This window comes from Amphiura filiformis, chromosome 14, assembly GCF_039555335.1.
Source record: "Amphiura filiformis chromosome 14, Afil_fr2py, whole genome shotgun sequence".
In the NCBI taxonomy this organism is placed as follows: Eukaryota; Metazoa; Echinodermata; class Ophiuroidea; order Amphilepidida; family Amphiuridae; genus Amphiura; species Amphiura filiformis.
Window position 1 is genome coordinate 9,889,357 of NC_092641.1, and position 13,467 is coordinate 9,902,823.

The following is a 13,467-nucleotide window of genomic DNA, read 5'->3' on the forward strand; positions in this document are numbered from 1 at the left end:
GAAAGCCACCCGAGGTCGCTAATTCAGTCGTCATGTTATTATAATTAATAACATTTCAGATTATTTCTTTTATCTATAATCTAGTGAGACAACTGAAGAGTGGAGTTGAGACAGTTATGAAGACTCCTGGCATGATAAAGAATTACCTTTATCCCAGCGGTAGCGAAAGTTCAGTTGATGCTGCAGAGGAAGCAAAAGAAGCACAAGACACGATAATATTTCACATAATAGCTGGAGATGACCAGGTTATAACTGCGGTGGTATCTGCTATTGACAAATATATCAACTCTAAGTTTACCCAAGAGGTTAGTTATTACCCAGCAAACACAATTTTTTTTTTTTTTCGTTTATTCAAAACGTTATGATATACATTTAAATGTCGGATTATATAAAGATTTTGGGGAAACATTTTTGCAAAATATTTTGTCAAAAGTTAAACACGCATTCAGTGATTCCAGCGCAAGTGTAAAAAAAATAATTGTTTATAAATTGCTTAAAAATGAAGAATAAAAAACTTCAGTATTAACGAAGTTGAATCCCCATTCAAATACATGTAGCTAATTTATATACTGTCAGTATATAAATAAAACATTCATGTAAAATGTGTTATGTTGTCTTAAATACATGGGTTTCGGCTGAACCACTAGCAGGCTATGTTAGCACATCTATGACAATGACAAAGGTACCAAAATCTGAACTTTGACAATTTTTACGATTGTCCGGAGGAGCAAATCACTGAATGGGTCTTTAAAGGCATACCGTATTCAGTGATTTGCTCATCCGGAGAAGCGTAAAACCATCAAAATTCAGAGGTTGTAAACCTTTGTTAGCGTCATAGATGTGCTAACATAGCCTGCTAGTAAAGCAAAAAGACAAGTATTAAAGACAAAATAAGGCATTTAAACGGATCTGTAATTTCCCTACTTAAGGGGTGGGGTATGAACGTTTGGACAGTTATTTTGTGGGACATGAGAGCACATCATACATATCGAATTGCATTCGGAACACGGAGAACGTCGTTCTGATATCAAATAATTTGGATTTTTTTGAAATTCGCGATATAATACACATTTTCATGGCAAATTATTAAAAATTGATATTTTTGATATTTAACAGTCCTCGAAGTACACTTTATAAATTTAATGATATGTACTTAGTGTATATATGTATATAAGTATATGTAATAAGTGTATGTAGCTGGGATGAAAAGCCGATGATCAATTGAAAATTTTGACTTTTCGTATTGAAGATATAGATTTTGTCCCCAAAACACCCCAAAAATAGGTCTTTTTGGGAATAAAATGTATATATACAATATGAAAGGTTAAAATTTTCAATTGATCGCCGGCTTTTCATCTCGGTTACATACATACATAATCGTAAGTAATTACCATATAAAAAGACGTGAGCTAGTATTCCGATAGCATTTGTGCCAAATTTGATAGACACGTGTTAATTTACAAGGTTATAATCCACTGTTTTATACTAAAATGCTCTGTAAAACATTTCGGTTGATGGATGCTAAATGCAGCAACCCATGTCCTTGGCGCAAGTATTTTGACAGGAAGCATGCAAAATATACACATGAATTTGGTATGCATGCTTATGTGCATATTCGTAACAGACATCGAAGCAGCATCGACGGTCGATCCAAAGATCGAACAAATTTGTTTCTGGTGCCTAAGTAGAGAAATTGCTGTTTACCTTGTTTGTTGCCAAAGTTTTCATTTCAGAAATACATCATGATAATGACTTTAATGACTTATCCTTAATTTTTAGATCATTTTATAAACAGTTTTAATATGTTTTACAATTTTGCTGGGATCACTGAATAAGCATTTTAATTAACATTATGTTAGAATATTTTGCATCACGTTTCACAAATGTTTCATAAGTGTTATTAAATCATTTAAAAAAATACCCTTTATATAACCCGACTTTTAAACGTTTACTGTTAAACGTACTGTGTTTGCTGGGGATTCGTTGACGAATACAACGAAACTGCGAGAAGATTATGTGTAGATGTTTTTAGCATAGACTTCATGCAAGTATGAATCATTTAAAGCCATATTATTACATTTCTGTAAAAATAGATTAGTATTTATTTTCCCTAAAATGATAGCTTTTACTGTCAGATATGTCCTCTTTTAATTTTGAGCCGAACAAGTGAGGTAAATCATAGAAAATTGGAATTTACTACTAGCGCCCATGCATGTTTCTCCCGCGATTGTAATACGGTACGATCCTCGGGTGTGTGTGTGTACGCCGTGTACGTACTGTGCATACGTGTTCGACTAATATTTCTATCGTAATAATAAAACGCCGGTTCCAACGTTTTATTCAAAATCTCGGATTTTGACAAAACTACAGTACCCAAAGTCTTGATTTTTGGAGAGTATCTTTATTGACTAAAGTACATTACAATCGTGTAAAAACCAAAATTAACAAAAAAATTGAGGGCGTTCTCCGTAGCAAATGTTATAATATGGCTTTAAAGGTCTTATCTCAAAATAACATAATGTGCCACAGCCACAGGGCGCAACGAAAAAGGTATGCATGATGCCAGGAGTTGCAGAGATTTTGCAGAGATACAATACCAACTGACATGTAACAATTAGAAAAGGCGAATCTAAGTTTGACGGTGTGAGTTTTAGTACCCCGGTATATTTTCTTACATTTATACATGAATATAGGAGATTCCATACGACAGGGGAAGTAATGGGGAGCTGACACGCAGAAAAAGGGAAGAGATAAAAAGCGCGGCAATTCGAAATGAGGTATGAAACAGTCATAACATGCTCTGGTGACTTATATAACATTGAGCATCTCTTTGTGAACATAACAAATTTAACACATGCCTGGCACTTTTTTTTAAATTTACCTAAAATTGTACATTTTAACTTTTAGATTATTTCTCGAGAACGGTACGTTACACGTAGGTCAAAATATACTTTTTTCTTTATCCCTGTGTGTTTATGGTCTACGTCAGCTAGTCATAAGGTTCAGTTGTCATAAGTAGCCCAACAAGTTTGCTAGTACCCTAACTCTAACCATATCCCATATCACCCTAAACCATACCCTAATCCTAATACGAACCCTAACAAGAACTTCTACTCTAACGTTCGGACTAGCAAACCCTTTTTATGCTTCGGACTCGCTAATGTTTTCTTTTAATAATCAAGTGGCGTACTCCCAAAGATCAGTCTTAAATAAAGATTAAATTTTTGTTTAAATTTGATTTTTCGTGACAAGTTAAGACAAACTTGAGAGATACGAACCCCTGAACAGCGCCATCCCAAATTTAAGCTGATACTCGTGTCTCCTTACCAGTTCCGGTCATGTTATTGTTCTGAGAGCCTATCACCCATGCACATTCGATTTGGAACATTTTCTGAACAGATTTGTAATGTTGAGATCCTATTCTATCGTTTTTATCAAAACAACCAAGAGTCACTCCAATTCGGTTCTCTCGGGACGCCGATATATTTCGCATAGGCGCTATTTTTACCGGGACTATCAAGGGTTGCACCAAATGCGGAAGGATTTAGTGTAGTGCACTCACAGGATGCCTTTAAATCTTAGACACCGACCATCACCTACACTCGCTGGTTTCCAACGGCGCTGGTCACAGAATATACACGTACGTACACAGCTGCCCGGCGCGATCTATATGTTTACGCTGCCGAAATTAACGAAACAAATGCAGAAGTCGAGTAAGAATTTATGAGTAGTCGACAATTTTGTGCGCTTATACAGCAGTTAAACATAAATAAAACATATATTTTGAATGTGATAAACCAAAATATGACATTTCCCTATAGTCAAATTTAAAAAAAAACAAAAGCAAAAACATATAAAAAATAAGCGACCGTGATTTTTTCAGATATTTGGGTCGGTCGATAAGGGCAAGTCAACTTATTTTAAAGCCTTACTGCACAAGTTGACAGCCCCAGGCTCTCATAAGATATGGTGTGAATGCCATGTATAGGAGAGTTGGTATCCACATACAGAGGAATGGTGGCCATGCCTTGGTGGTAATGTGAAAGACTAGGACTGTTAAGAACTGTAAAGAAAGTGGTTAAACATGTGATATTCATGTTACTTTGATTTTAATTGACTTGAGTCTGAGTCCATATTAAAGGTCACACGCCAGTGATTTTACAGTTATCGGAAGACAAGATGTAGATTCAGCTGTCAACTATTGCATTTTGACCAAATACCCCGTACTTTTTAATCTAGTTGTCATTTTTCAAACTGTACATTTTATTTTGATACACCCTGTATATAAAAAAAGTTTACTGTTTCTTTCTGTTTCAGACGTCCGTTCAATTTATGGTTCGAGAAAACATGAAATCAAGTCGACTCATTATTCGCGGTAGAACAGAAAATGTGTTTCAAACAAAGGCAGAAATATTTAGGTTACTCGGGCAATTCCAGAAGGAGGAGAACTACAGGGAAGCGCAACGCAAGGAAAACGAATTACTCAGTAAATCAGTCCAGTGGAAATATGGCGATGTTTATTATCAACCTTATGATATTGAAATCAATGCTCAAATTGAAACGGCACACAAAGAGGGAAAGAGTTCAGTTGACCTTGAATTAGAAGATGACGTAATGCGTATTGATTTTATAAGGATGGTGGAATCATCGAAGAGGGGCACATTTCAAGTGCGTAGATCTAAACCACTACAAGGTAAACGTGAGGGATGATTGATTTACGATTAGTTCTATAGACGTAATTACATTATTTACGGATGTTGCTAAATTCGTTGAAATAAGCAACAAAAGTAGGCAATATATCCGCTGACAAGTGAACACCCCTATTATTAGTCCATGCGTGCTGTCCATGCAGTTTTCAAAAGTTCAGTTCTATAGACTATAGAACACGTTGTATTCTAGTTCTTTATTATGAGGATTCAAAGTTTCATCTTGTATTACTTTTATGAGAGGAAACGCCGTAATATCTATACACTATAAACAAAGAAAATCTGTTCTTATACAGCTGCAACACACCAAATAAATGGTATTCATTTCTTAAAAGTATTTGTACATAATTAGTTAGGGGAAAAAGTTCACTTTGGTGACCACTCTCTCGCTAGTAAGGTTTGACGATTGATTCGACTTCTATGGACCATTTAGAAAAAAAATAGCCACCATGTCCCTCGCGAAAATCCCGGCATTTTTCGCTAGAGCCCAAAATCCAAAATGGCCGCCACCACCATTTTGAAAATTTAAGTTTTAAACCAGAGCACCTATAATCATGCACAAAGACACTTTTTCGGATATGTCGAGTACAAGGATTCCGATTCTGACATTAGTTTGACATTATATACGGCATCATTTTCACCCAGAAATCCAAGATGGTGGCCGGCACCTTCTTGAAAAATTTAGTTTTGAACAAGAGAACCTTAAATCGTGTACAAAGACACTTTTTTGGATAAGTCGACCACAGGGATTTCAAATTTGACATTACTTTGACATTACGAACTCATATTTACCCAGAAATCCAAGATGGTGGCCGCCGGCATCTTGAAAAAAATAAGTTTTCAACCAGATTACCTAAAATCGTGTACAAAGACACTTTTTCCGGTAAGTCGACCCCAAGAAATCCGAATCTGACATTAATTTGACGTTACAAAATAATTTTTGCCCAAAAATCCAAGATGGCCCCCATTTTGTAGAGCGTAAATGTGATTTTTGAATGAAAGCAGAAGCATAAGTGTGTCATTTCCGCCTTATCTGGGGTTCATGTCTCTTATATGGGGTTTAAACTGCCTTATCTTGGGATAAGAGACGTAAACTCAGATATGACAGTTTAAACCCCCGATAAGGCGATGTAACCCCAGATAAGGGACGTAAAGCTCAGATAAACCAGTCCCAACCCCAAATAAGGCGTCTTAACCATAAATAAGGAACATAAACCTAATATAAGAGAAGTAAACCCCAGACGGCGCCTTATCTGGGGTTTAGACTGCCATATCTGAGTTAACGTCTCTTATCTGGGGTTAAGGCGCCTTATCTTGGGTTTAGATGCCTTATCTGAGGTTTACGACCCTTATCTGGGGTTAACAACAATTATCTAGAGTTAAGGCACCTTATGTGGGGTTTAGATGCCTTTTCTGGGGTTTATGTTCCTTATTTAGGGTTAAGGCGCCTTATTTGGGGTTTATACTGCTTTATCTGGGGTCTACGTCGCTTATCTGGGGTTACGGCGCATTATCTGGGGTTTATATGCCTTATCTGGGTTTAGACTGCGATATGCTAAGGTTAAGGCATCTTAGCCACAGGTAAGGAACGTAAACCCAGGATAAGGCCGTCTAAATCACAGATAAGGCGCCTTATCCCTAGATAAGGGATGTAAACCTAATATAAGGCAGTTGAAACCCCATATAAGAGACATGAACCCCAGATAAGGCGGAAATGACACACTTATGCTTCTGCTCTCATTCAAAAATCACATTTACGCTCTACCAAATGGGGCCATCTTGGATTTCTGGGCAAAAAATTATTTTGTAACGTCAAATTAATGTCAGATTCGGATTTCTTGGGGTCGACTTACCGGAAAAAGTGTCTTTGTACACGATTTTAGGTAATCTGGTTCAAAACTTATTTTTTTCAAGATGGCGCCGGCGACCACCATCTTGGATTTCTGGGTAAATATGAGTTCGTAATGTCAAAGTAATGTCAAATTTGAAATCCTTGTGGTAAAAAAAAAAAAAAAAGTGTCTTTGTACACGATTTAAGGTCCTCTTGTTCAAAACTAATTTTTTCAAGAAAGTGCCGGCCACCATCTTGGATTTCTGGGTGAAAATGATGCCGTAATGTCAAACTAATGTCAGAATCGGAATCCTTGTACTCGACATATCCGAAAAAGTGTCTTTGTGCATGATTATAGGTGCTCTGGTTCAAAACTTAAATTTTCAAAATGGTGGTGGCGGCCATTTTGGATTTTGGCCTCTAGCGAAAAATGCCGGGATTTTCGCGAGGGACATGGTGGCTATTTTTTCTAAATGGTCCATAGAAGTCGAATCAATCGTCAAACCTTACTAGCCAGAGAGTGGTCACCAAAGTGAACTTTTTCCCCTAACTAAATTATACGTACTAGAGCAGTTTTAGAGCAGAGAATAAGCTGCCAGTATACCGCTTTCTATTTGTACATGAAATTTACCCCAAGGAAAGGGAGCCAAGGGGCGCCATTTGGCGAACGTTTACGGTACATGCATATAATTTTCTATTGTGATGTATCATTTTGTCATTTGCAGAAGCAATTCAGAGAATGCCAAACCATTGGGATCCTAATATACGAAAAGGACCGGTGGAAATTCCAAAGGGATGTGCTGAAAATCGAGATGTAGTTGACAGCTTCTATACCACATGTAAGGAGGAAAAACATCACATAGTTAAGGTAAGAGTTTAGCTCATAATGTAGTTTTCTCAATCCAGGGAAGTGCGACTCTCCCTTCCCTGCCCACAGCGTCATCATTCCTATATCTTCGTGTCAAAAATTGCCGGGATAGTTGGTTGAATCCATTATTTCTTCAATAACTACGCATGGTGATTTTATTCGAGATAGGCCGAGCGACACAGGCTAAGCACATTACCTGTACGAGATACCACAGCGTTTCCATTCATTAGCTGAAATGACACGTTTTTACGATGTGCGCATGCGAATCTAATCATATCAAAAGAATATGATACACCAATGTTCAATGTTCCATGCATAAACTCGGAGCTCGTTAGGCCTGTAGCTAGGAATAAGTACCAAAAATACGCTGACATGCTATGAATAAATTCAACTGTGTGTGGTCAGTGGCTCAATCAATTCTATAGACACAATGAGAGAGTGCAAGCTTCAATTATCCTGGTCAATAGGATTATGACTCTTTTCATGGAAAGATATCTCTAGAGGTGATTTTTTTTATTAATTCAGTTTAATTGTAATCCAGCGCTTAATGGTGCGTTTTAGATTTCCACGTGATCCCGTCTGTACAAATGTAATTATTGACCTGACGGTGATGATGTGCTGCTCTAACTTATAGCAAATCGCAACCCTGGTATTGCGTAGTAATCAAAACGCTGTCATGGTTATTTATATTTGTACTTTTGATCAGATTGAGCGAATCCAGAACATAGAATTGTTTGCACAATACATGGCGAAAAGAGATTCTATGGCCCTAGAGCGATCGCTACAACCCGAGGAACTGGAGAAAAAATTGTTTCACGGGACGGCAGCTAAACATAGGGACGCCATTAGCAAGAATGGCTTCAATAGACGTTTCAACGGAGTTAACGGTAGGTGTTAGTGCATGACCAATTGCGAAAGTAATCAAATCGTCCATGTTGGTTAAAACTTACCATCATTCCCAGCCTAGGTTTGGTCAAACTCGGAGGTCAAACCATGGCTAGCGGACGTGGCCTGAACAAGTCTCAGCCTAAACTGTCCACTAACACATTTGTAGTAAGAACTTTATAATCCACAGTCAACAAAGAAGCAGGCTTATAATTTGAAATCAAAAGAGGATCTTTATCCTTCTTAGGGAGTACGAGAGATAAGATTAACTCTAGTTAACCAGATAAACATACCTTGGAGCAACCAACGTTGCGGCCAGAACCACTGACCTACAGCTGGGTTGTGATATTAAACACATTGACTCCCGTCACCTTGTGACGTCATTTGGCGAGGTGGAGTTCTGATGGTTCTGTCCCAGGCGTGTGAGAGATTGTTTCTGAGTCCTCCACCACGGTTGAGGGACGGTTGTTCTGTTCTAACCCAAATGGCTTCTTTGACTCCTCGTTCGTACCACCGTGATTTTTTTTCACGGTCGAGGACTTTGACGTCCTCGAGGTCCACCTCGTGCTTGCTGGCCTTTAGAAGTGTGTAAACCGCAGATTCCGCGGGACCCGAACTAGAGCGTTGATGTTGTTGTAGCCTTTTTCTGAGTGGTTGTGCTGTTTCTCCTATGTAAGTGTCCGTGCAGTTGAAACTCTCTGCGCACTGTATACCGTATATCAGTCCACTCTGCCTGTCTTTGGGTTGCTTGTCTTTAGGGTGGACTAAGGCCTGGCGGATGATGTTGACTGGTTTAAAGTGGGTTGTGATGTTCTATTCCCTGAAAATACGCTTAAGTTTTTCGGATAAGTCACCGTGGTAGGGAATTGTAGCAATTGTAGTTCTACCAGAATTATTGCTGGAGTGTTTGGCGGGTTCTTTATTGTCTTTACCGCTAAGTTCGGGGATTAATCAATGACCCAGTTCTTGAAACCACAATGGTGGAGAGCTTTGCGTAGATGATCTTGTTCCGGTTTCTTTTCGGATTCCTTGGTGACAATAGTATCCGATCTATGAAATAAAGTTTTTACCACACAGAGGATGGTTTGAATCGAACTAATACTGGTCAGAATGGGTCTGTTTTCGATAAAGAGATACTGTCAGGGAAAGGTCTTCCTAACGGACGAGACAATCAAGAAAGGCAAGCTTGTTGTCTGATAAGCCTTCTTGGGTGAACTTGATATTGGGGTCGACTTGATTTATGTGGTTGAAAACCGATCTAGTTCACTGGCTTTGATTAACATCCAGGTATCATCCACATAACGATACCACTTCGATACCAAAAGTCGACAAAGCTATGCGTTCAAAGTTCTCCATATAAAGGTCGGAAATGATCGGAGAAATTGGAGAACCCATACTGCAAATATGCGATTGTTTGTAGAATTTACCGCCATAGCTAAAATAATTGTTATTCAAGCATATTTGGAGCAAATCACACAACTGATCGGGAGACAAGTCAGTACGTTCATGCAAGCTTGAATCTTGTCTCAACGCTTCGCGTATCGCTTTGACCGCATCAACTGGAGGAATACTTGTCATCGGGAGTCAAAGTGTTTAACATCACAACCCAGCTGAAGGTCAGTGGTTCTGGCCGCAACGTTGGTTGCTCCAAGGTATGTTAATCTGGTTGACTAGAGTTAATCTTATCTCTCGTTTACGATTCCCAGATGATTCAGAGTATTCACAACTTCTTAGGAAGTAAAGTAATAATACCATTTCTTTGTGACTGTGACATATGACTATTTTCCAAGGATAAATTAATAGAGTTTATCAACATATCAGAAATATCAGGCTAAAACAAAATATAAAATTCTGAAGGAAAACCATCAAAGCATGGAGCCTTATTGCGTTTCATGGAAGTAAGAGTATCATACAGTGCTTTTTTTAAAGGCTCTTCTATCAATTGTTTACATTCGTCAGTCAATTTAGGAATTTCAGTACTATCAATTCAAGAAACTTGTCAGTGTCATTGTCAACAATCTGCCCAACATTTTGATTGATATATAAATTCTGGCAAAAGATTTGGATTACATTTATAATATCCGAATGGTTAGAAATGAAGGCATCACAATCATTTTTAATTTTATGAATATTTTTTCTCTCCCAAGATCTTTCTTCTAAATTGGAAAACTATTTAGTACTTTCTTTTCACCTCTAAAGGCTCTTCTATCAATTGTTTACATTCGTCAGTCAATTTAGGAATTTCAGTACTATCAATTCAAGAAACTTGTCAGTGTCATTGTCAACAATCTGCCCAACATTTTGATTGATATATAAATTCTGGCAAAAGATTTGGATTACATTTATAATATCCGAATGGTTAGAAATGAAGGCATCACAATCATTTTTAATTTTATGAATATTTTTCTCTCCCAAGATCTTTCTTCTAAATTGGAAAACTATTTAGTACTTTCTTTTCACCTTCTTCCACCCAACGAGTTTGGGAACAAATCATCAGACATTTTGTTTCAAAATCCAAAATCTTATCTTCCAACTGGATAAAGGAAGAATCATTGGATGGATCATTGGTATGGTTACTCTGAATTTTAACCTTTTCAATTTCATCCATCAACTTTATTTTTGAGCATTTTTTTTCTTTCTTTTTCCTTGCACACTATGCTCCATACAGACACCTATCATTGTACATGTACTTTGTTTCGTCACTCTGCACAATCAGTGCATACAAAGTTGTCTATTGTTGACACAATTTTTTTCCACCGAGGCTCGTCGTGCACCGACGGCCTAGGATGTACTGAGCAGGGACGTTCCCCCCACCCATTGGCTACGCCACTGAAGTGAACCATTACTACGTTCTGCATACCATGCATGTAAAGGCTTTTCCTGCAAAGAGACCTCGTAAAGACGACAGAATTTGCCTACTTTCTTTGGTTCATGGTGGGAGATTACGTGTATACCATACAGCAAACAAGAATAGGGACTAATATTGACGATTCTTGTCAATTATTGAATTCAATTATTATGAGTAGGGACTAAATATGTTTCTATTTTGGCAAAATGGGCACATGGACCTTTTCATTTTCAAAATCACGTGCTAAATTTCATCTAATGCTGAAACGTGCCAAGGTAAATGAATCGTCTATACCACCAACTCATTTTTGTCCATTATTTTATCTACATTCTGTCAAGAAAGGAAGAGAAAAATAAATAATTATAGATCATATTTTCATGTTTAAAGGAACGTTGTATGGAGATGGTACATACTTTGCCACAGATGCTGCTTATTCGACACATTATTCAAAAGCAGATGAAAGTACAGGTCTTAAATATATGTTTCGAGCAAAAGTACTTACCGGCAAATACACCAAAGGCAAGGAGGGGATGAAAACTCTCGAATTGGACAGTGACAGTGCTGTTGACGATATTGAGGATCCAAGTATGTACGTGGTGTTTCATGATGTTCAAGCATACCCTGAATATCTCATCACCTTCAAGAGAATGACAGATTAAAATGATTCAGACTAATTTGTTCCGTTTAATAAAATGGTAACAAGTCTGTACATTGTTGTTAGCAAATTAAATGTTCGACTTCTGTAACTGCGTCATTTGTTAATATAGACAACGAAAGAAAGATATCATCGCTTTTTCGCCATATTAGTAGTGATGTAACAGGGTTAATTACCATAGCGATAGGTGAAAATAATAAGCATAAAAACCTGGATAGTAATTCTATGGAAATTTCAGAGTCTGTGTACGTTTTACTCGGAATTGTACGATTAATGTCTTTGAAAAGAGCGGTATTGGCTTAAATCTATGATTGCATACATAAGCAAATCTGACAGGCCATGAGTGCCGCTTACTTATACTGCAAGGTAATACATTCAAAAATTGTTTTACTATGGTAATCAATTCTATTACATCCCTACTTTAACTGCGAATACCCTAATGCTGGTTTCATACTTTCATACATGATTATGCTTCATTGCGCAGTCGCGCCAGAAAACGCTAGCGGTGACCAACGGCAAGCCGATATCGATCACCCACCGCTTTGCAGCGGCAGCATCACTGGGAGTTGAATTCAAGTCAACTCGGAGCAGTTCCGCTCTGACGTATGAGAACAAAATATGATTTTGGAGCGGTGCTGAGCGGCAACAGTGGCTTTCAGAGTCATGCCGCTGCCGCTCAGCGGTGTGCCGCTCCGCTTGCAGACAAGTGCAAGCGGCATGATCAAACGTCACGCCGCACAGCGGCAAGCAGCAGAAAGTATGAAACCAGCAAAAGCCATGAAAATTGATGACGTGCGTATATATGCATGTACATAGCTATAATAATTAAACAGCTCAAAATTATAAGCTACAATGTATCATTTTTACGATAGTTTATACGTTTTATTCGCTCATTTTAAAGGCCCATTCAGTAATTTACTGAACAAGATAACCCCCAGAGTTCAACAAAATTGCTTTCAAACATAATGCTACTGAAGTGGACAAATGGAAGAATTGAAAGCAATCTGATGAAAACAAATTCCACGACAAAATCGCTATCAAAATGAAGATAGAACTAAAAACCTTCCGTACTTTTATTACTCATGTTTTTTATTAATCGCATGTCAAGACTGCCGAATTCGGCACTGGAGTTTAAACACCGAGGATAACAAATTACTCTTTCCGAGCCGGTTATTTGCATGTTTTATGGAATAGACATGATCCCAGCAAACACAAAACGTTATCAAAATGTTTTTAACAGGTTATATTTCGGATTATTGGTTTGAGTAAAAAATGTTTTAATAACATTAAATGTTATATAAAGGTCAAGAAAACGTTTAAAACGTTTTGTATAAAAACACGCTACAAAAATGTTTTTAAAATGTTTTCAGAATGTTATTGCAAAATATTTTTGCAAACATATTTTGCCAAATCACACTTAAATAACATTATGTTAGAATATTTGCAGTAAGTTATCAAAAAACGTTTCTGAATGTAATGAAAACGTTTTATTCCCCGCTATATATCCGACATTTAGTTGGACAGTTGGACAATATATTTTGTAAAGAAAATCACTAAATAGGCCTTTAAGATTATTCTGAAACGGTGAAGGGAATGCAATTTAATATTTCAAAACCGTACAATATTCTTAAATTAATTCTTATTATCTAATAAAAATGCTGTAGTAGAAATTAA

At 37.4% G+C, this 13,467-nt stretch overlaps 1 protein-coding gene across 1 annotated transcript in view; it reads left to right on the forward strand.

Moving 5' to 3' along the window:
* The window catches only part of LOC140169173 (protein mono-ADP-ribosyltransferase PARP14-like), a 38,049-nt gene extending 24,970 nt beyond the window's left edge, over window positions 1-13,079 (forward strand). The window contains exons 16-21 of the mRNA XM_072192429.1: window positions 85-305; window positions 2,694-2,777; window positions 4,318-4,693; window positions 7,263-7,405; window positions 8,112-8,292; window positions 11,526-13,079. Of these exons, the coding sequence (XP_072048530.1) occupies window positions 85-305; window positions 2,694-2,777; window positions 4,318-4,693; window positions 7,263-7,405; window positions 8,112-8,292; window positions 11,526-11,797 (1,277 nt within the window). The 3' untranslated portion in view covers window positions 11,798-13,079. The remainder of the gene's footprint in view (window positions 1-84; window positions 306-2,693; window positions 2,778-4,317; window positions 4,694-7,262; window positions 7,406-8,111; window positions 8,293-11,525) is intronic.
* The last annotated feature ends 388 nt before the right edge of the window (window positions 13,080-13,467 follow it).